Genomic DNA, 24,370 nt, shown 5'->3' with positions numbered 1-24,370 from the left:
GTGGGACTTTCCAATCTTGACTCCATTAACTTTCTGTTTAGTTCTAAAGGATTAGTAAAGGGGGATAGGGTAGGGAGAAGGGTGGCTTAAGTCCTCAGCAAATGAAACGCACCTCTGGTTGGACTGGAGACAGGGCTTTGCATTGGGCTTGGAGCGAGTAATCGATTCCTGTAACCGTTCAGACATGTGCCCGGTCTCCTCCACTAGTGGGGATGCTCTGCTGGGACTTGTAGTTGTGTGTCAGGACTAGCTGTGAGCTGCAGAAGCTGTGACCTCTTTTCTCCCTTCCCCCTCCTTCCGAAGACGTTACCCAAGTAACCTGGCACCATTTTGAAATCAAGGTTCCCAGGGGTTAAAAGCCAACATCTTAATTCAGAGTGCCAATGTTCAATTTTGCTTTCTGCCACCAAACTAGATTGCAGGCCAGCGAAAGAGTCTGGGTTAGTGGCCCACTGGGTCACCTCCCATTTGTTTTCCTCAATTTTGTGTTGTCATAAATTCATTCCAGTCCGTTGTGGTTGATCAGTTTATCTCAGTCAGGGCAGGGAGCGCTGCTAGCATGATATATGACATGAAACATTGTAGCCAGCCTCTCCATGAATCACTCCAGCTGTTTGGTGTCAGCATGAAAGCAAACAGGCCCAGGCTGCCGAGTGTTGACTGCGATGAGCTCAGTATGGGAAGAGACATGACGTATGAATGTTTATTTAATAATTCTCTAATATTTCCAGCGGAGTGTGGCTCTGCCTTTTGCGGGGGGGAAGCGGAGGGGAGGTTGAAGGGGGAAACTCTAATCTGTTGGGGTGGGTCATAAATCAGGCAGACAACATCATTAATCAGGGATGGAACAGAACTGGAAGGAGGTGGGACTCGAGCTGCCATCCATGCTGGGAAGGGGCTGTGCTCTTTTTTTCATAAAACAAATCTTGTTTTGGCTTCCAGTTAGCGCCCTCAGTGCTGCTCGCATAACAGCAAACCAGAGCACCAGGCTGTTTAAGCAAGTGCGCTACCTTTGCTATAAACCTTGCGACTTAAGCCCACCAAGCATTAAATCCCTTTATAATTATCTTCTTTATATAACACTTCATGCTCATCATGCTCCGCTGGACGAGCTGCTTGTTGTGTTTAGGAGAGGGCTTTAGAGAAGAAAAGCCATGGCGTTTGTTTTCTTTTCATTGCTCTTCCCCCCCCTCCCGCCCCCCGACCTTTCTGAAGCAGCTTTAAAAAAACACCGATTCCAGGGGGAGCTCGGCGGCCCTGGCAAAACTAGTGGAATTGAAGCAAACGAAGGTGCTGGGTTGGCTTGGTGTGGCCTGAAGAGTCTAATCGCTGAGAGCAGCATGTGAAGTAGCAATGGCTCTCTTCAGGGGGCTTCTCTCCTCTCAGACATGGCGCTGGAGATGGGAGCAGGGAGGGTGTGAAGTCGGAAGATTATCGCTGGCCTAAAAAGACAGATCTGCGCTTAAATCAGCACGTTGCCGGGGACTGGAGAGAAGATGCCACGAATTCACACGTCAGGATAATCTCTCCCAGCCCCAGCTCCGTAGATGTCGAACCATTAATGGGTTTTGGATGCCAAGGCGAAAAAGCAGAGGTAACAGTAACACTGGGCTGGTGCTGTAGTGCACATGGGGCTCTACAGAATAGGTCCCTGCCTGGAAGAATGCACCTTCGGAGGGCCCGGTGCTGCGGTTGGTTCCCCAGGGATTTGCCTGCCCTCAGCCAAATGCAGGATTGAAACGCAAGTTAAGACAAAAACGAGCAGTGACCAGCGTGGGGATGGGCTGCGGCTGAATCCTGCAGTCACTGGGCAGAGTGCTGCACCTGTCTCGGGGGGTTACATGTAGATTTTTTTAAAGGTTCTGGTTCTCCCTTGAAATGCCATCGCCAGTACATAATAAGTGCACTGTGTAACGTTGCTCTTCAGAAGGGCTGGTGAATAGGTTTCAGGGTTCATGTAGGGCCGTTAATCTGTGTTAGCGTATCCCGTGGGGCTGAAGTTCAGAATGATTTTGCCAGGGAGGAGAGAGCCGGGCTGAGATTCTTAACTTAGCCCCTTGTCTTCGAGCTATGAAGAGAAATTGCCTGTACAGGTAATAGTTTAAAACAAAATAATCACCATGCCAACGTAGCTCTATCCAAATCCTGGTTAGTTTTAGTTAGCAATTCATCTGCAGCCTGGCGGGGTATAAAACTCAGCAAGGCAAACTAACCAAGGGAACTCAGAGCTGTCAGTGAGCCTGGTATCTCCCTTTACTTTAGGTGCACCCAGGAACATGGGGAATCTGCTTCCCTGGTTACACCTCCTCTGTATACACATGTTCTGCAGGTGCCCATGGTGGAGGAACTATATAATGCTTTAGATCCTAAAGGCCTCAGGCTGTAAGTCCGGGGCCAGAGATGCATTTTCCACTGAGTCCACTGCCTGGCTCTGGGACACTTGTATTCATAGAATCATAGAATATGAGGGTTGGAAGGGACCTCAGGAGGTCATCTAGTCCAACCCCCTGCTCAAAAGCAGGACCAATCCCCAATTAAATCATCCTAGCCAGGGCTTTGTCAAGCCTGACCTTAAAAACTTCTAAGGAAGGAGATTCCAACACCTCCCTAGGCAACGCATTCCAGTGTTTCACCACCCTCCTAGTGAAAAAGTTTTTCCTAATATCCAACCTAAACCTCCCCCACTGCAACTTGAGACCATTACTCCTTGTCCTGTCCTCTTCTACCACTGAGGATAGTCTAGAACCATCCTCTCTGGAACCACCTCTCAGGTAGTTGAAAGCAGCTATCAAATCCCCCCTCATTCTTCTCTTCTGCAGACTAAACAATCCCAGTTCCCTCAGCCTCTCCTCATAAGTCATGTGTTCCAGACCCCTAATCATTTTTGTTGCCCTTCTCTGGACTCTTTCCAATTTATCAACATCCTTCTTGTAGTGTGGGGCCCAAAACTGGACACAGTACTCCAGATGAGGCCTCACCAATGACGAATAGAGGGGGACGATCACGTCCCTCGATCTGCTCGCTATGCTCCTACTTATACATCCCAAAATGCCATTGGCCTTCTTGGCAACAAGGGCACACTGCTGACTCATATCCAGCTTCTCGTCCACTGTCACCCCTAGGTCCTTTTCCGCAGAACTGCTGCCTAGCCATTTGGTCCCTAGTCTGTAGCTGTGCATTGGGTTCTTCCGTCCTAAGTGCAGGACCCTGCACTTATCCTTATTGAACCTCATCAGATTTCTTTTGGCCCAATCCTCCAATTTGTCTAGGTCCCTCTGTATCCTATTCCTGCCCTCCAGCGTATCTACCCCTCCTCCCAGTTTAGTATCATCCGCAAATTTGCTGAGAGTGCAATCCACACCATCCTCCAGATCATTTATGAAGATATTGAACAAAACCGGCCCCAGGACCGACCCCTGGGGCACTCCACTTAACATCGGCTGCCAACTAGACATGGAGCCATTGATCACTACCCGTTGAGCCCGACAATCTAGCCAACTTTCTACCCACCTTATAGTGCATTCATCCAGCCCGTACTTCTTTAACTTGCTGACAAGAATACTGTGGGAGACCGTGTCAAAAGCTTTGCTAAAGTCAAGAAACAATACATCCACTGCTTTCCCTTCATCCACAGAACCAGTAATCTCATCATAGAAGTCGATTAGATTAGTCAGGCATGACCTTCCCTTGGTGAATCCATGCTGACTGTTCCTGATCACTTTCCTCTCATGTAAGTGCTTCAGGATTGATTCTTTGAGGACCTGCTCCATGATTTTTCCGGGGACTGAAGTGAGGCTGACTGGCCTGTAGTTCCCAGGATCCTCCTTCTTCCCTTTTTTAAAGATTGGCACTACATTAGCCTTTTTCCAGTCATCTGGGACTTCCCCCGTTCGCCACGAGTTTTCAAAGATAATGGCCAATGGCTCTGCAATCACAGCCGCCAATTCCTTTAGCACTCTCGGATGCAACTCGTCCGGCCCCATGGACTTGTGCACGTCCAGCTTTTCTAAATAGTCCCTAACCACCTCTTTCTCCACAGAGGGCTGGCCATCTATTCCCCAGGTTGTGATGCCCAGCCACAACACATTCCTCCTGCCACAACTAATCAAGGAAGGATGTTTTGTGTCAGAAGTGCAGTTCAGGCATCTTTGCCCTTCACGTCTCTCTCCTCTTTTTTTTAAAGTTTCAGAAATGCTGTTAACTTTAATTTGCGGAGTTGCTTCTCGAGAGTGAGAAATCGATGGGGGGCTATCACAGTGTGAAATTCGACTGTCACTGTTGAGCTATAGAGTTAGCAAGATGTCTGAGAAGGTAAAAAATAAATCGTGGCCCAGCAAGTGCTCAGCTGTGCTATTTCAAAAGGGATATGAGGCTGATGGGCCGTTAGAGGGTATTTCAGTTAGATGGATGATGATTCCCTGTGAAATATTGGGGTTATTCCATAGGTAAGAGAAACTTTAGCTTATAAAACACAAACAGCTGCCTTCTTGCAGTTTAATTCTGCTCTTGGATGTGTGAGCAGCTTGTCAGAGAGAGTTGGCCCTAAAATCAGCCTTTTGCACTTAATGATGCCTCTGATCAGGGCCTCTTGACCCCATTGCATTGTTTGCAGTATTTCAAGGATTTGATTGAATGTTTTCTCCTAGATTGTAAGCTTGACGGGGCAGGACTGCCTTCTTAGTTTGTGTGCTGCCTCACACACTGGGGCGCCTAGGCCCTACTGTAATACAAATAATGAATAAGAATTATTATTAATCATAGGCTGAATTCTGAGTTTGATCAGAATGTGCCCATATTCATTCAGCTCACTGGAGGATGGAGGCTTCAGCAGCGTGTGACCAAACACCCTGTCCTGGGCAGTACATTGTCAGCTAGGCCCTGCTTCATTAGCAGACCTGGCTGTGCTTACCTGTTATGTACCAATTTTTTATGTGGCCGCTATATAAAATAGTGCTTTAGTTTTGTGTGTACTAACTCCAGAAAATAAAAGGCTTAGAATATAGATTTCTGGCCCTCTAAGCTGTTTAACGGCTACCATGGTAGCATTCAGAGGTCACGGTCATGCTCTCCATTATGCTGGGCACTGGACAGACTCATAAAGAGAGTCCCTGAGCCAGGAGTTTACCATCTAGTACATTTATGACTGGTACAATCTAGATTAACCCAAATGGGAAGTGAGTGGTTGGAGCAGAGGGGGAAATGGCCCTATGGGTGGACCATTATTGCTCTTCAGCTTTGTCTCTTTCTGATGGTTTCTGGTTTCTTTTTGCCTAACACTTGGTTAAAATTCAATATAAGGAAACCTAATGTAAATACAATTGGCCCCTTCAGTGGCATTATGCAGCCTTCTGTTCACAGCAAGGGAGCTAGCTGGCTAGCTGAAATGCCACCAATTCTGGTCCATTCATTCAGCACACAAGGAGACATTCAATAGCCTAAGTGTAAACGTTCCAGGGCAGGCTGTGTGATTCCAGGAAACTACCTTGGGGAGATGTTATCGTGACGCCCTGGTAACTCCCAATCAATTATCATTAATTGGCAGTTCTGCAAAATGTATCAACTAGAGGCTAAAGGCCTGAGAAAGCTGCAGAGCTCTTTGAATTCACGATGCTACTGTAGCAGCCTGGAAGATTGTAGATTACGGCCACCTTCATTCTCTAATATAGAAGCGCAGCCTGTTTAGACTACAGATCTCTGCGTGACATGCCCCGTTGTAATCCAGATCGGTTCATCCTTAGGGTGTGTCTACACTGGAGGTGGTGGTGCAATTTCCAGCTCTGGCAGATATACCCACATGCTAGTGCACTAGAAATAGGCATGTCTGGACAGTGCGACGGGGCAGCTATGCCAAGCGCAGTCCTGTCAGAAACACTAGCTGCGCGCTCAGGGCAGCTGGCTCATCCCACCGCTCACACCGTCGCAGCAACACTGCTATTTGTAAGGTATTTTAGCTCAATCCGAGCTAGCGCGCATCTGTCTACCCAGGCTGGAAGTTCCTGCTCCAGCTCCGGTGTTAGATATCCCCTTAGAACAAGATGGAATACTGTCTGCGGCAACCTGTCGTCTCCGTGTGCCACGGTGCCGCATTAAAGGGGAGAGCTGCATTTTCAAACGGCACAGGCTGTCCTTGGAGGCTTCCCCTGTGTTGCAACAGGGAGCCCGTGTGTGAACCCTGCTAGAAATACTTCTAGCAGCACCGGTCTGGGTAATGCATTGAAAGGCGACCTGACATATTAAAGTCTCAGATATAAAATTATCCATATTTGGGAATTTTGCCTAGAAAATCGCTTCCTAAAATGGCCACTGCTGCTTCAATAGAGAATCTTGCTGCATCAAAATAGTCTTCTGGGGTAAGACCTTTCTTTGATCGCCGCAGGTTTTTCGGTAAAGCAATGCGATTGCATTTATTTTCTCTTTGGAACAGGGGACATAGACTCCAGAGGTCATCCTTATTCAGATTTACAGACTATCTCCCAGATTTCATGTAGAACCGTAATCACTCAAATGGCGCACTTAGAATTTTGGCGTAGGCTCAGCATTTCTCTAACCTCCTGTTTAAATCAGTCTCGGTGGCCAGTGGATACTATGTAGCCCTACAGACAGCTCTAAACATGCCGATTCAGAGGCTCCTTGCATTCTGAATGTTCAGTAGTGCCATCTGGTTCCGTTTCGACTGGGGCTGGGCACGTGTCCTGATGAAATGCAGGCCAAAGAAATCAGCCAGCGCCTGAATTTCCTCCCTGCTTCTGTAAAGATGTTGTTGGGCTCTGTGTGCAGGGGGAGTGTGAAAGCATAATTAATTCTTCCAAAGTTTAATTGTTTGGGGAATCTATACCCAGGTCCCAACTAAATGCAGCTTAGAATGCCTCCCCGCGATGGTAAGCCCCCTCAGTGATATTGCGATGGTGCATGCAAGTGTAAGAGAAATAATTCCTCTACGGGGAGAAAAGAGACCATGTTTTTGGTTTGTATCAAGATGAAATTAGTCAGAAGCGAACTCCAAGCTTGGCAAGCAGCTGCTGGTATTAACAAGTTGTGCAAGCAAGTATAAAATAGAGGCACTCGTGACTCCTAGAGCCTTGGCCCAACATGTGTGTGCCCTTGCATGCACCCCACTCTGAATCCACAACTTAGAACATGGAAATTAGAAGATGGAACATTGTATTATTCATAACTTGGCAACCAGGAGCCAGGGCACTTCGCCAAAATAAACTTTCCTCTATAATTACAGGTGAAGCAGCATTCTTTAATATCTTACAATACAAAAACATACATTAATCAAGGCAAGAGGGCTTCTTTTTTTTTTTTTTTTCCCCTAGAGGACAATAAATTAGCCTCCGTGCCAATACATGTGACAGTCCTTTACGGGATTATAAATCAGCCTTTTTAAGGGAGGCTAGTTTATAAACAAACCCAATAAATGAGATTTTTAGTTTGGTAATGGGGAAGCTAGCTTCTAAAATATTGACGTCTTGCCAGAAGAGTCACTTGCACACTGGCATTCTCAGTGACAGGCAGATTTATACCTGCGAAGGATCTGGCCCCTTCTGTCTCGGCTGCTCATCCAGTGAAATAAAAGCCCAGTTTATCTGCCCCACTGGTAGCCCACACCTTCTGGGTTGCCATGTAGTCAGTCTGCCACAGATGTCTGACACTGGAATTCCTGCAAAGTCCTGAGGCTCTTAAACTGTGTGGTTGTATCACATTTGCCCCCTTTTCAAGCCCTCTGGATAAAAAAGTATTTATGACTGTAGAAGGTTCCTTTTTGCCTGGCTGTTGGTCACACGCTGTTTTACCTTTGGCTCCAATCCCGCAGTCCTGTCCACACGAGCACCTGTGCAGAGCGCCAGAGACTTCAGCAGGACTCCGCATGGCTCTGCCCGAATGGATTGGATTGCAGGATCAGGGCCTCTGCTGGTGAGAGCGCAGACAAAGGTGAATGCGGGTGACAGGCTAGCCTGTCAGCTAAAATGTTTTTTACTCTGTGGTCCCCAAGAACCGAACTTCACGGTTCAGAAGATGAAGTAGGCTGTGACCTTTAGATGGTGCAGGACTGTGGCTGGTATTGAGACTGACGTAGGATGGGAGTGAGAGACAAAGCTACCTCATCACACTGTGCCATTCCTGGATTCTGAGTAAGTCCCTCCCTTACTATTTACACAGCACCAGAGCGATGCAGGGGCTTTACGGACTAATAAAACACCATCCCTGCTCCACAGAACTTGCAGGCTAGTTCAGATGTAAACTGAGTGGTAGGAAAGAAGGGGTTGTGGCAAGGAAGGAAGGTCACAACTATGTGCTTGTGGATTTGCATTGTTTTGTTGGTTGCATCATGATTCTATTCAATCAAATCCATTCCCTTCCCCAAAAATTATTCCATTGTAGGCTAGTGACGGGACCCCTGCCCTTAGCGAGAGAAAATGAAGTGTGTTTTCTGTCCCATAAGCTTCTTGAGAAGAATGAATAGTCTATTTAAAAACAATTGCCCATGAGTTTGTTTGAAGTACGGTAAATTCTCCCACCTGCCCTCAATGAAAACACAAATAAATGTGTAAGGAAGAGAAGGAAGGTCAGAATATCAAGTGTCAAAAGTAGCTCATGAAATTTTATTGGTGGTGCATTTAATCAGCGCTAAATGTTTGTACAAGGTACATACAAACCGGAGCTGTAAAAATTTATGGAATGTTCTGTACAGTGTGACTATTTATGAAGAAGGGAAAATTTATACCCAGCTGAAATAAACAAACCAGAGGGATGTTTTACGGAGAGCGCTTGATGACAGAGTTCCTTCAGTGAAATCCAAGGGAGGTGGAGCCCTTTCAGAGCCTGCCATGCCGAAGGCTTCCCTGTCCCTCATGTTGTTGTGGTTTGCATCACAGCCTGGCTTCTGAATACACAGGGAATTGAATGCAATGGCATTCTTCTCTGCCTGTTATGTGTAACTGTCCTGTGCAGTGAATCCCTGCAGAATGGCTGCAGTAGGCATCCTGCAGGGTGAAGACTTTTCCCCCTACACACAGCTCTGATTCCTGAGCTCATCTTGATCTGACATCTCTTGCCGCTTTTCCCAAAGGGCAGTCTGTCGTAACCTGTTGCGAAGGGATAACAGAAGTGAGTCACGCTGACATCAGCATTATTTTTTCTTTTGGTCAAGTATTTTGTCGAGAACTCAATCCTCGGTATATTGAGAGATTCCAGGGCTGCAGAATCAGAGATAATTTAATTAACGGAATTGCTTGTGATTGCCCACTGGGACGTCTGGTGGGAATTGCTTGGTTTAATTTGAAGAAACGAAGATCGCATGCATGCAAACGTTTTACAAATGACCACGGGATGTGGAGGGCGGGTTGGGGGTTCGGGGGGGGGACGACTTGACTCTCCTAACCCATGATAGCTGAGTAATGGTGCTAATTGACTTACACATGGATCATTTTCTCTTGCGTAGTGCATCCTTGTCCTTCTGCTATCCAGTACCTGAACAGAGCAGGTGTTCAGTTGGGGTTTGCTAAATAGTAGTGGGGAGGAGTGTGTCTCTTTTTCAGTGTAGAAAAAAAACTTCTGTGAACAAGCTCCAGAAATATACTTCTGATGCTATTTTTAGGTACTCTCCCAAATTCTGTATCCCCAGTTTCGTAAAACTCCTTCCTGTCTTGCAACAGACACAGCCGCCTCGGCCGTGGGTGGCTGCATGGCTGTCTGGTTGACCACAAAATCTAGTGACTAGACCATGAATGGCTTTGGTCAAAGCTTCATCTTCAACGAAGCTTTAGGTGCCTCTTTCCCCTGCTACAGGTCACATTGCTGTGGTTCTCCAGCCAAAGGGCAGATACTGTGCACCTGTAAACATTGTGAGCATAGGACCCTCTATCTTGAAACTGAGTGAGCCAGCTTTATGGTGCTCCTGGCCTTTATTGGCTACAGGATGCAAGAGACAAGTGTGTGCTGAATCCCTACCACTGGGAGAGGCAAAGGGAGACATGGCAGCAAAGCAGCGGGCAGTGATGACGAGGTGAAATGCTGGTGCCAGAGGCCGTACCTAGACAGCATGCCCTCACAGCTTCAGTAGCAATAGTACATCCTAGATCTCTAAGTAGTTTACCAAAGTTGGGGAGCCTGGTTGTCCATGTGGGTGAAATTTTAGAACTGTCACGCCGAAGGGTCAGATGACTCTCCCGGTATCACACAGCAATAGAGCTGTGGCTGGAACCTAGGAGTCCTGACCTCCCGTGCCGTGCACTGTCTGCTAGTTATTCTGCTTTCTGTGGCCAGCAGGACAATTGTACATGACCTGCTTTCACCCAGCAGTGCCCCTTCAGTGCCCCTTCAGTGCCTGACTCCCTATCCCTGGTATTACTTGCTTCTTAAGCACTGCACAAGCCAGTCTGCTCCAGACAAACACGTGTAAGGGGTGGTAGGTGTCTGATGGAGTTCCCAGCTTGCCTGTTGCAGGAAGAATTGCTGTTGAGTGATGCTTAGCTTTAGGATACATGCAGCTGGTTGATGGTAAAATACGTCAGTTGAACAGCCGGTGTTCTGAGGGGCGTGGCCGCTGCTGGAGCCAGGCACATGGGAAGTGACTCCTCTCTTTACCCCTCCTCGGAAGACGCTTCAGTTTCCTACGTACTAAGGTTCTCCCGTGGACCTCATTTCCTCCCTTTCTCTGGAAGCAGCAGTGTGAGTAGCTCTCATTTTGTTTGGACCCTGAGCCTCGAGTCCTTTGTTTCTGCTGCTCCAGAAGGCTTTCCCAAAATCGCAACCGCGAGATGGGCACTTCTGGCCAAATACTCTCTCTCGAGTCACGAGATGGGGCAGGGTCTTATCCACTGACTAGATCCTTAGGGTTTGCTCTGAGGTAGAGCTTGACGGGGAGGAATCGGGAGGTTAAAGGCTCTAGTGGCTGAGCTTTGATCAGAGCTAGGAGAGGTTGCACTTGTTAAAACTCCCTCTCTACTGAATGCACCCCAGCCTTGTTAATAAATGTATATTTAACAATGTCTGGAGCATATGAAGTGATAATAACTAAATCGATAGCTCCCACATTGATTGTCCAGGATCCTTCCAGCGTGACGCACACAGCCGTGCAGTAATTTTCCACCTAACTAGCGCCCTGATCTGCAGCCCTCCTATTGATTGGCCATTGTATCAGGCGGGTTCTGAGTGCTGTTGCTTCTCTCTCTATTCAGCATCCTTTTCTGCTTTTATTCATTTATTACTGGACAGGCGCAATTATCTCAGCGACTTTCCAAAATTGGCTGATGGGATCAGCCCTTTCAACTTCTTTAAACAAGCCATTTGCTATCCCCTCCAGTTGTTGCACTGGTAAATTTCCCTTTCAAACTCTGACTCTGGTTGGGCTGGGACTGAGAGAGAAACACTCTCTCTTTTAATGTGAACATGGAAGAGTTCAATTAGCACTGAAGTTTTCCCTGTCACCCACCTCTGCTTGGTTACCTGGAGAGGATCTGGTTTCTGGCAGAGCTCAAATGCCATCAGAAATCTCCTCATGCCTTCCATGAGATAGAGGGGAGAATTTGCCTCCAACGTCGTCTCGCTGTATCCTTCAGCATTCAAGTGCAGCAGTGCCCAGGTCAGGTGGGCAAGTGAGAAGGCTCTTGGCAGCCTTAACATTGGTGGCCCATCCTGCATTGCAGGCTAGAATTGGAGCTGTGAGAGCTCTGCACGGATTGTGTCCAAAGAATGCTCTGTACTGATTGTTCCTAACCCCACATAGGCCTACAGTACCCCTTCCATCTACACCCTCTTGAGCTCTGGTTTTGCTCAGAAAAGTGACTCTGAAGCTCCTTTACTGCCAGATCCATTTCCACTGTAATTCCTAGCTGCTTGCTTTCCTGCCACACCCAGGGTTTTTCAACGTGTTGGCTCTGCCCAGCCAACGTGGCAGTGGGAGAAACTAGCTAGATTCCATTCTGCTTATAAGGAGTCAACAGAAAGATGGCCATCTAAGTTATGTTTCCAGAGCCTTGACTAGAGATGGTAATTACTAATACACAAAGCAACAAGTACGTGGGTGTTCTGGGACTGCTGCTTACTATCCCAGTCATGATGGTTTCGATGGCCCCTGCCTCAAACCACTTGCTGTGTCCACCTGTTAGCTCACAATTTGCTAAATAAGTGCTTTGGGACAGGGACTGGCTTCTGATACCGGTGTTACTAGAGTACATAGAATAAATTCTGCATTCTCAGATTGTGGGTTTTTCTTGCCGTTCTTCTGACGTGGAAGCTGCATAGATTTGACCTGAAATTAACTTAGAATGAATTATAAACTGCTCCACTGTTCCTCAGCAGTGAACTCCTTTTCTATCCACAGCCCCACTGCAATATCTTATAAAAGGTTTTAAGAGGAAAGTCAAAAGGAGCTTAGTTATGTCTACACAGTGGAAAGGCCTGTGTTTCTCCTCTTCCTCTCCACCCTTCTCAGAAGCTCTCATCTTCCATCCCATTTTCTCAGTGTTGCTGTTGCTGTCTGCCTGTTTCTCAGTTGCCAACTAACTCTTTCTGTCTGCCTGGCAGAATCATGAACACATCTTTGCCTGTCCTCATGACAGAGCCTGTGTGACAATATATTGCTGCCTGTCAAAAATGACCCCAGGCAAATGGGCAAGCAGGGCTTGCAAAGCTGCTTTTAGATCTAGCTCCTTGATATGGTGTCTGCAGCTTTGGCTTTCCGCTCCATCCCGTCTCCTTTTCAGTGACAGTAATCTGAAAAGTGAGACTTCATTGATCAGAAACCTGTTGCGTCCTGTCTGTCCTGGTGTAACGTGTGGCATTCATGTCCCGAGCTACCAGGGCCAGTATCCCAACAGCGACAGTCCACCTGTTTTTAGATTCAGACATTCCAAGGCCAGAAGAGACCATTATGATCACCTAGCCCAGGGGTTCTCAAACTGTGGGTCGGAACCCCAGAGTGGGTCACAAATCCCGTTTTAATGGGGTCTCCAGGGCTGGCTTAAGACTTGCTCTGCCCAGGGCCAAAGTCAAAGCCTGAGCCCCTTCAGCCCTGATTGACAGGGCTCAGGTTACAGGCTCCCTGCTAGGGGCAGGGGGGCTCAGGCTTTGGCCCCGGCCCCGCCACCTGGGGTGGCAGGGCTCGGGAGGGCTCAGGCTTTACTCCCCCCCTCCTGGGGTCATGTAATAATTTTTGTTGTCAGAAGGGGGTTGCGGTGCAATGAAGTTTGAGAACCCCTGAGAATCTAATCTGACGTCCTGCATAAGACAGGCCATAGAACTTCCCCGAATAACTCCTAGAGCAGGTCTGTTAAAATAAACATCCAACCTTGATTTAAACATTGACAGTGATGGAGAATCTGCCCCGACAGTTGGGACATTGTTCTAGTGGTTACTTACTGTCATGGTTAAACATTTATTCCTTATTTCCAGTCTGAATTTGTCTTGCTTCAACTTGCTGCCGTAGCATCGGGTCATGCCTTTCTCTGCTAGGTAGAAGAGCCCATTATCAAATATGTTCCCCATATAGGTACTTAGAGACTGTAATCAAGTCACCCCTTAACCTTCTCCTTGTTAAGCTAAATAGACTGAGCTCCTTGGTTCTATCGTTAGAAGGCAGGTTTTTCTAATCCTTTAATCATCCTCTGGGCTCTTCTGTGAACCCTCTCCAATTTATCAACCTCCTTTTTCAATTGTGGTACCAGAACTGGACACACTGTTCCACCAGTGCCAAATACAGAGGTAAAATAATCTCTCTACTCCTCCTCCTCGAGATTCCCCTGTTTATGCATCCCACGATGGCATTAGCCCTTTCGGACACAACATCACACTGGGAGCTCATGTTCAGCTGATTATCCACCATGACCCCCAAATCTTTTTTCAGAGTCACTGCTTCCTGGGATAGAGTCCCCCATCTTGTAAGCATGGCCTACAGTCTTTGTTCCTAAAAGTATATATTTACGTTTAGCCATATTAAAATTTACATTTTGCTTGTGCCCAGTTTACCAAGGTATTCAGATTGCTCTGTATTAGTAAACTGTCCTCTTCATTATTTACCACTTCCCCCAATTGTTGTCATCGCAAACTTTATCAAGGATGATTTTATGTTTTCTTCCAGATCATTGATAAAAATGTTAAATAGTGTAGGGCCAAGAACTGATCCCTGCAGGACTTCACTGGAAACACACCTGCTGGATGATGATTCCCCATTTACAATTACATTTTGAGATCTATCAGTTAGCCAGCTTTTAATCCATTTAACATGTGCCCTGTTAAACATCTCTATAGTTTTTTAATCAAAATGTCATGTAGCACCAGGTCAAATGCTGTACAGAAGTCTAAATATATTACATCAACACTATTACCTTTACCAACCAAACTTGTAATCTCATCAAAAAAAGGTATCCAGTTAATTTGGCAGGATCTCTTTTCCATAAATCCACATTGATTGGAATTAATTATAATCACCTCTAGTCAAGTCCTTTAATTTTTTATTAATCAAGTTCTTTATGACCCGCTCCATTTTCTTGCTCAGGATCGATGTCAGACTGACAGGCCTATAATTACCCAGGTCAGTCCGTTTACCCTTTTTAAATACTGGCACATCATTAGCTTTCTTCCAGTCTTCTGGAACTTCTCCAGTATTCCAAGATATATTGAAAATCAGCATTAGCTGTCTTCTGAGCCAGGTCTTTTAAAACTCTTGGATGCAAGTTATCTGGGCTGCTTATTTCAAAATGTCTATGTTAATAGCTTCTATTTAACATCCTCCTTAGGTACTAGTGGAAAGGAAAGAGTGCTGTCACCACCATGTGATATGACTACTTTTTGCTCTTGAGAGAAACACACCTTCCCAGCTCTAGAGCAGCACTTTGAGCTTTGTTGGGATGACATTGACCTGGGGCCTCTTGCAGTGATAGGGAAAGAAGGGAGTAAAGGGCCGTGACTCCTGTTTCCACCATTTAGTTTCTGCTTAAACACGTTCTGTATAATGTTACCTACCCAAAATCCTTCTCTTTTTCAGATCTCTGCAGAGGCTTTACATGCCAGTGTGTTTGCCAGAGCTTCTGGCATAAAGAATGCAAACCATGGGCTTCTTAATAACCCTCCATTTCAAATAGTCCTTTGCATATGCTGAATTTGTTTCTTTGGACCTTGTCACTGCATCTTCTGCACCTACCAAAAGGACCATGAATTTAACTTTTGTAAAGCATTACCACGTAGCCCTGACTTTCATCATCTCTTGCAGAATTACAGAAGACTCTGCAGTGACAACATTTGAAGCGTTAAAGGCTCGTGTCCGGGAGTTAGAAAGGCAGCTTTCCCGTGGAGACCGCTATAAATGTCTCATTTGCATGGTGAGTAGCACTCCAGTTGTGGCAATGAATCAGAAAACGTCTCGGTACCTTTGACTTGTCTTTGCTGAGGTGGGGGAAAGGGGTGAATCCTACTAGTTTGGTAAGGTGAATCCATCCCTGTCCTTACACAAAGAAAAAATATCTTCCTTTTTTCTGGCTAAATGAGTTGCAAGTTTCTTTCCAGGTGTTTCTGTGTGTGTGTATCAGTTATATCATTTCATTGGTGTTTGTAGCAGTCTGTGTTAGGAGCAGAAATTTCTAACTTCATGGGACAGCATTCCCCTTTCAAACTGACCATGCAGACTCCCAAGTGCCTGCGTTTTCCTCTTCCTGCATGTGCAGAGTTGCACATCCCTAAGGAGAGGAGAATGCATGATTTGAGACCCTCCATGTGGCTTGAAGGCAAGAATTTTGCCTATGCATTTAAAAATTGCCTGTGTCCTGTTAGTTTTATGTGTGTTGTCGCTTTGGCTTCCCTAAAGAAGGGCTGCAGCTCCCTCTAATGGCTCAGAGCCTGCAGATTTTTGCCTCTCTCGTCTGGTTTTATTTCCGAGCTCTGTTTGTCCCATGGGTCAATAGAAGAAGAAAATGTTGCTTGGATGGAGTTGCCAGTGAAACGGCTGGTGCAAGATGGATCAGGCAGACTCCCATCTCTGATTCTAGGGCTGACGTACTGTCTGTTGTTGATTCCTGCCCTCATTAATAAATCACTTGAAAAGACTAGCGCGCGAATAGGTGCTGCTGAAATACTGACTACAGTATTCTTGGTAGCTAGTTAAGCTATTCCAGCAGAGTGGGCAGCTGTGATGAGAGTTAATCTTATCCCTTATCTCTGCTCTTGCACAATCTGGTGACCTTTCCATTGGAATAATGGTACGTGGGCACAACTTCCCTACTATAAAAGACCCATGGAATAACCATGGCTGGCCCAGGTCTACTGACTCAGACTCACGGGGCTATAAAATTGCAGTGTAGATGTACCGCTCTAGCTAACCAGGCTGAGCCATGTCACCACCAGGTGGGTTATGGACTTCTGTCAGGCAAAGAAATGGCCTACAGGAGACTTTCCACCTCTGTTACTCTTGAGCTAAAGTTTAGATCCCTGCTTAGTTTTCACTCAGTCCTGAAGTCAGTGAGAGTTTGCCTGATTTCTGTGCTTTGTTTCTGTCTGATGCATCACACCTGGCTCACTGTATATGGAGCAACTCCTGAGCTGTGTTCTTATTAAGATGGGAGGAATGGGAAGCATTTATTATGGGTAACTGCCCTCTTCTCCTGCCCCCTCCCCAAAGCGAATACCCTGGTGACCTAGTTGTAGGCTGGGAATCAGCCAGCTTTTTATGTGACGAGAATGTCTTCGCTTTTTCTCTTCAGGACTCTTACACAATGCCCCTGACTTCCATTCAGTGCTGGCACGTGCACTGTGAAGAATGCTGGCTGCGGACTCTGGTGAGGCACTCGGCTGCTTTCTCATTGACTCGTAGACTTCTCCCTCTCCCCAGACATGTGCTTACATTGCAGGAGAGGTTCTTGCTTAATAGGAAATGGGCTCAGTGGGGTTCTGCGTATGTGGGGTGCCCAAACTTTTATTAAACACACTGGTCAGATTTAAGTCCTTCCGGTTTGATTTCATTGGGCGGAGCTGGGCTTGAGTTACCCTCCCTGAAGAGTGGTCCTGCTCACTCTTTACTCACTGATGGGAGGGCTCAGTGCTGGAACAGCGCCACGTGTGGAATTCCTGTTGACTTCCAAAGGAGTTTCCTGCACTGTGCAGCTGCAGCTTGGACCCCAGTTTAGAGCCACTTAGCTGGGATCCACTGGCCTGTGCAGCACCCATCGGTGCTATTTCCTTCCCCTCTTCTGAATAATTGAAACAGCATCATGCAGTTTTTAACTAGTGTGGTTGATTGTCTGGAAAATTGGGCACTATTGGAAGTGTAGAAGAGGTGGCCCAGTGCCCCCAGAATTTGCGTTTTTGTTAGTTTCAAAGGGACACGCTTGTGTTGAAATTAATATTTTGTTAAAGTGATGCCCTTTCCTTTCCTAACCCTGACTTTTATTATCCCCTGCTGATGTTGACCATAACTCTCATTTCACTCAGCCTGGGCAATGGAGATTTGAGCTAGTCACTTTCACTTTGTGGTGCTTCGGCATTAGCAGGATGCTACAGGGTTGGGTGGCAAATGATGTATGGGGACTAGCACTCTTCTAAAAGCTGCTGCTGTTAGGTCCTGTAACGTCTTATTTTTACAGAACACACTGTAAATTTGGAGCTTCAGCTAACCTGGCGATGGGCCTTTAGATACCGCCTGTTAAATATTTTGGCTGAGAAAAGTTACTGGGATGGTGAAATGCCTGCAGCACTGGGTATCAGTAGTAACCTCAGTAACTCAACTGTCCTGGGGCTGTATTTTCTAGCTATTCAGCTACACCCCTGTCACTACTTAGATTACCCAGGCTTTTTTAGGCATTTAGCAGCACATTGCAAAAGACTCTTGCACAGCTACGTAGCAGTAAGGTGTTCAGATGAGGGTATGCACCGCTGATCCTAGGTATAATCCAATTCTTCAGTGCTGGTTGCAAACGGAGAATAGAGCATTTCTATTCCATGTTGGATTTTATTCCTCCGTTTCCTTCACCCCTCTGCTCCCCGCCATCCCAAGATGGTCTTTTAGGCCAGCAGCTCCTATTGTGAGCCCTTCAGAGGCTCAGGCACTCTTCAATTTCTGTCAAGCCCCTTTGTTCCACTGACAACTTCACAGCATCCTGCGGCCTGCAATAAGACTGAATCCCTAGAAGATTGTGCTCCTGGCATTAAGGGGTTAACGCTCACTTTTCCAAGGAGAGGAGTGATTAAATTTGGTCTCACCCCTCCCTCCCCACACTGCTGTGTGGTGGGGTAAATGGGGACTGGGTTTGCTGTGTATTGGCCACGCCCAGAGCCTGGCTCTCACCAGGCAGGAAGGAAGGGAATATTCCAGCAGGACGTTGGGTTAGGTGCTGGCACTTGTGTGGGGGAAGCAATTAATAAGTTGCTGCTCATCTGTTCCCCAGCCCTACCCTCTTCCTGTAGTCCGCAGTTGATTAAACCAGGACCTTTCACGAGGCATGCTCGGGCTCTCTCCCTTCTCCCAAATCTCCCAGCCTGCATTCTCATGTTTCTAATGTAACCATTAAAATGTAGCCCGAAGACAGCAATAAAAACCCTGGAACGCCTTGGTGCTTTTGTGTCTTGATCAAAGTCAATGTGTGTAATCTCGTTAAGACTGCCCTCCCCCACCCCCACCCCCTTTTTTTTTTATGAATTTAATGGCATACAGCAGCTGGGCTCAGTGTTTAATACTCACTAACCTGCACTGTTCTAATTAAGGTATCTCCTTTTATTTCGGGCACAAAAGGGACTCTTGTTTTCTTTAACAAGCGAGGAGCTGTGGGATAGTGTGTGTAATAATTGCGGCTGTTACCTTTCCCTGGGTATAAAGCCAGCTCCCCGTGGGGGTGGCAGGGAAAGCAGAAATAGCCTACGCGTGCAGCACACATGGAAAGATTTGATGGGGGGAGAGGGGCAACATTTTTCTTCTGTTGTGCAATAAACAATTTGTTGGAGTTAATAGGAGTTATGGGGGGGTGAGTTGTGTTGGGCTTCCGGCCGCTTCTGAACTGTCTGGAGATCTGCCATCCCCCTTAGTGAAAAGTCCAGATTTTCTATGCCTGTGTTTTTATATGCACAGCTGAGACCTAATGTTAGATTACATTTTCTTATGTTATATATATTAAGGCCTTAGAAACAAGGGATCAAAGTGGGAGACAAAGCTTCAAACGTCTTGCAGGAAGGCACTTGCTGGCCACATCAGTCCCCATGGAGCAGGGAGGGTGAAATAATTTTAAAAACTTATAGGGTCTGAAGATTTTCTAGAGCCAGACTGTCCTAGGGCTGAGCACCCATTGACTTCTATTTGTGTCCAGGGCAGCCCTCAGGATTGGGCCCTTAATAGGTGCTGCTCTGAAAAAGAGGCACTTTGAAAATGGCATCATGGGGCTTCATGCTGTGTGTGTGCCTGACTCCGGATCAGATCTGCTGAGTTTATAAGTGAAAACCTGCGTATGGCTTTCTACCAGCTGATCCCACAGACTTTCCCGGGGTTGGAGAGTCATTATGGACACAAATGTTCTGCATTTGGAATGTAGCTAACAGTTCTGTGAATGAGACCTGAGCCAGCGCAAACTCCCCCTCTCCGTCCCATTGCTGTGTTAGCTTGCGTTAGTGATTCAAGCCAGCAGATCTGGTTGCATACTCACAGGATGCAGGCCTGGTTAGTAAGAAGGGCCCTTCCTACTTACTCACCAGAATAGAGCTGTACTTTACGGGTGCATCCTGAGTGTGAGAAACTGAAGGATTTGGTCAGTGCCTCTTAACGCTAATGGGAGATGCCAGGCTAGATGCTGCTTTGCAGAGGCCTCTCTGAGTTGGGGAGAAACCATCGGTGCATATATGAACGGTCAGAGCATTTTAAACAAGTGTCCATCTTAACTGTTCACCCCACTGCCTGCACATAACTAACCAGCCGGGGCCCAAGAGTCAGCAATTGGCATGCGCCTGGGTCTGAGTTTTCTCAGCTGTCAGGCCACTGTATGGTTTTGAGTACATGGGAGAGGGACAGTGATGTGGGAAGCACATGTCCATATCCTAGGGCCAGTGTGGTCCTACTTGGGTTTCCGGTGTAATCAGACTAACCTTTACTGGCTTAATTTGTCTGCAGTTTTTGTTTTGTTTTTTCAGACCATATTTGTGGGCTAGTTTTTACTTATAGGCTTTTCTCTGGGGCTCATCACTGCAACACTCACAAGTCAGGGAAGGAAGAGGTATCGTTGTCCCCAGTTTACAGACAGGAAGACCAAGGTACAAACATTAAGTGATTTTTCCCAAAGTCACACTGGAAGCCTGTCCAGGATCTTGCAAATCCTAGCCCGAGAATTTCTAAGTAAAGTATTCCTATATTCTAAAGCCAGACGAGACCTCCTGTGTAGCACAGGCCAGAGAACTTCACAAAAGAATTCCTCAAGCAGATCTTTTAGAAAGACATCCAAACTTGAGTTAAAAATTGTCAGTGATCGAGAATCCACCATGACCCTTGGTAAATTGTTCCAGTGGTTAATTACCCTCGCTGGTAAAAATTTTACACCTGATTTCCAGTCTGAATTTGTCTGGCTTCAACTTCCAGCCATTGGATCATGTTAGACCTTCCTCTGCTAGATTGAAGAGCCCAGTATTAAATATTTGTTCCACATGTAGGTACTTATAAACAGTGATCATGTCATCCCTTAACCTTCTCTTTGGTAAGCTAAATAGACTGAGCTCCTGGAGTCTGTCACTAGAAGGGAGGTTGTCTAATCTATTAATCATTCTCAAGGCTCTTCTCTGAACCCTCTCCAATTTATCAACATCCTTCTTGAATTGTGGGCACCAGCACTAGACACAGTGTTCCGGCAGCAGTCACACCAGTGCCCAATAAAGAGGTAAAATAACCTCTCTGCTCCTACTCGAGATTCCCCTTTTTATGCATCCCACAATTGCATCAGACCTTTTGGCCACAGTGTCACACTGAGAGTTCATGTTCAGCTGATTATCCACCATGACCTTCAAATCTTTTTCAGAGTCACTGCTTCCTGGGATAGAATCCCCCATCATATGTGTGTGGCCAGTATTATTTGTTCCTAGATGGATACATTTACATTTAGCTGTGTTAAACCACACATGATTTGTTTGTACCCAGCTTACCAAGTGATCCAAATTGCTCTGAATCAGTGACCTGTCCTCTTCATTATTTACCACTCCCCCAATTTTTGTATCATCTGCAAACTTTATCATTGATGATTTTGTGTTTTTTGTCCAGTTCATTGATACAAATATTAAGTAGCGTAGGGCCAAGAACCAATCTCTGTAGGACCTCACTACAAACAGGCCCACTTGAGGACGATTCCCCATTCAAAGTTTCATTTTTGAGAGCTATCAGTTTGCTTTTAATCCATGCAATGTGTGCAATATTAATTTTATGTCATTCTAGTTTTTTAATCAAAATGTCATGCAGCATCAAGTCAAATGCCTTACAGAAGTCTAAGTATATTACATCAATATTATTACCTTTATCAGCCAAACTTGTAATCTCGTCAAAAAAAGATATCAAGTTAATTCGACAGGATCTATTTTCCTTAAACCCATGTTGATTTGCATTAATGACGGTACTCTCCTTTAGTTCTGTATTAATTGAGTTCCATATAAGCTGCTCCATTTTCTTGCCCAGGATTAATTACCTGGGTCAGCCCATTTACCCCTTTTAAAAATTGGAACAACATTAGCGTTCTGGAACTTCCTGAGTGCTCCAACACTTACTGAAAATCAGCATTAACAGTCTAGTTATCTCCTTAGCCAGATCTTTTAAAACTCTTGGCTGTAAATTACTTGGAGCTGCTGATAATAAAATGTTTAACTTTAGTAGCTTCTGTTTAACACCTCCAGAGATACTAGTGGAATGGAAAGAATGTTATCACCATAAGATGAGACTATTTCATCTGTTTTTTCCCCAAATATAGATCTGAAATATTTATTAAATACTTCTGCCTTTTCTGCATTATTATTGATAATTCTAATATTTCCATCTAGTGATGGACCAATTCCATTGTTAGGATTCTTTTTGTTCTTAATGTTCCTTTTGTTCTTATTGTTCCTAATATATTTTTAAAACTTATTGTCCTTAATTCTGCTGGCCATAGTTTTCTTTTAGTGTCCCTTTGCTTCCCTTATCAGTTTTCTACAATTTCTAACATCTGATTTATATTCATTGCTATCAACTTCCTTTTTCTTTCTTTAGTGCTGCCTTCGCTTCCCCCCTTTAACCATCCCCTCCTTCCTCGGTTGTGGCTTTTCAGCATCTAATTAGGTGTTCTTAAATGATTACCAGTTATCATTCACATGAGTTAGAGTTCCAAGACCACTCTCTGTCTCTCAGCACATGAGCTCTGTGTGAGGTGTAGCTGTGTTGTAATTCAGGATGGGAGAGCGTTTTTATCCTGGGTTCTGTGCATCTAGACCCAGCACCTCCTTTGCATATTCATTCACTCATCTGGTTAGCAATTCTCAGACTAAGGCATATTTGAATGTAAGTAAATGATGGCACTGCAAGACCAAAAATGAGCTTTTAAAAAATCTTCAGATTCCTGGAACTCGCCTTAACAGTACCTTCTGAACAGATCTGTCAGAAAAGCCATGTTCTCAGATTTAATACATATTTTTCTTGTAGATGGTACTAGTTAATACTGAGCCTTGTAACCTTCCTCAGGTAACTAGTGCGTGTCCCAAAATACATGTATTGCGGGTGGCTATTTGCAAAGCTGGCGTAACAGTCAGAAAACTATAACTCATTCCTGCCTTTCACTGGCTTGTGCCACGTCCTTTGTGGATTTTTCCTGAAGCCTCATGGGGTAGCAACTCTCCCCTCTTCCATCCTCTTCGGGGCATGGACCTAGCTTTATATTTGTCTGCAAAGCACCATGCATACCCTACTGCTGTGGAAATAAATGACAAAACACCAGCACAGATGAATGGTACGCTTTGAAATATGGCCTACAATGTGTGGGCACATTTTGTGTACACATACACACACAGGGGCGGAAGTATGGTCTAGTTCAGAAGCAGGGGATCCTGGGTTCTGTTCCCACCTCTGGCAGTGTGCTCTCTTCATAACTTTGGGTGTCTCCCTGCAGCTCTCTCTCTGAGCTTTGGTGAGGTGCTTTGAATGCTGTGGGTGGCTATGTAAGTCCTATTTGCCTTCATCTCCTTTGCGTCTGGGTAGTGCATTCTGTTTGGAAACTGATCACTGTTCACAGACTAACAGGATAGCAGGAACAGCTTAAGCCCTAACTTCAAGTTTCCTGCCTTATCTGGTTGAAAACAAATGTAGTGTAATTCTTTTTTTAAGAGGTAGCTTTAAGACAAAAAGCTCCAGTCCTTCCTGGCACCAAGTGAGCCTTAACAACTTCTCAACATCGCAGCTCTTGTTAATTTATTTTTCAGACTACCCGAAGTGATTAGCCCATATTGTGGATCAATCACTTGCCAAATTTTAATTAAGACGGGAGGGGAAAAAATAAATCCCGTCTTGATCCCAGCCCCTTTTCTCTACCGTGTTTCAGCCCCGGAGCAAACTTCTTGCAGCAGAGTTTTATAAACCACTGAAAACTGAGGTTTATAAGGGAAAAGCTGAGATGCTTTTCTGCAGCACACGCTGCTATAACACATCAAGGCTTTTCCATGGAGCAATGATGAAAGGAGCAAAAGGACGGGGTGGGGGGAACGGCCGACAGGTGTGACTTATTATTCCACACCATTTTTATTTCAAGGGAAAAGTTTAGTAACCCCAGCTGGCAGGTGAGAAGGGGGGAACAAATACTTTTTCATTGTCCCTGTGCCAGGACATGTGTGTGTGAGAATAGCTTAATTGCCTATAGTAATAAATACTATACACCACCAAAAATGTGGTCAAATGCAAGGAACAAGGTTGTAAGTGATTTTAGTGCTTAAAATACAACTCCACGCTTAGAACGTGGGGTTCTGAATGTAGCGCACATGCTGATGTGTGCAGGGACATCAGCTTAAAAAAAAATAAGCTCTTCCCAGGAGACTAAAGTCATTATTTTTCTCTGGACTGTTTAACACTAAACATAGATACTAGGGGGACCTAGAGACCCTGGGCCTTCCAGCTGTGTGTGTGCAGCCAGCCTGCTTAAAGTCTAAGCTGCAGAAGGTAGTTAAGATGGCATTGTTCACACTCCGGCACGCCCCACCCTGTGAGCCAGAACAAGCTGTCCTATCCAAGCTCAGCGAAACAACATTCTCCCCCCTCATAAAATTATCCACACTAGGGTGTTTCTCTTGGTGGGACCCAGCTTGCTGGTTTGGACTCTGAAGCAACGTAGTCTGTACCTATGTGCCTTGACGCAGGAACGTTCCTGAAGAGAGAACAAGAGAAATACCAACCCTGCCTGGAAGG

The 24,370-nt window shown here is 45.7% G+C and overlaps 1 protein-coding gene across 4 annotated transcripts in view; it reads left to right on the top strand.

Annotated features, from left to right (window-relative positions):
- RNF220 (ring finger protein 220) overlaps positions 1-24,370 on the top strand; it is a 324,645-nt gene that overhangs the window by 291,480 nt on the left and 8,795 nt on the right. For all 4 annotated transcript variants that reach the window (XM_077823455.1, XM_077823454.1, XM_077823453.1 and 1 more), the window contains 2 exons: positions 15,215-15,323; positions 16,698-16,772. In XM_077823455.1, coding sequence (XP_077679581.1) covers positions 15,215-15,323; positions 16,698-16,772 — 184 coding nt within the window. The remainder of the gene's footprint in view (positions 1-15,214; positions 15,324-16,697; positions 16,773-24,370) is intronic.

Source organism: Eretmochelys imbricata, chromosome 8, assembly GCF_965152235.1.
Source record: "Eretmochelys imbricata isolate rEreImb1 chromosome 8, rEreImb1.hap1, whole genome shotgun sequence".
NCBI lineage: Eukaryota > Metazoa > Chordata > Testudines > Cheloniidae > Eretmochelys > Eretmochelys imbricata.
This window is presented reverse-complemented; position numbering and strand designations above follow the sequence as displayed.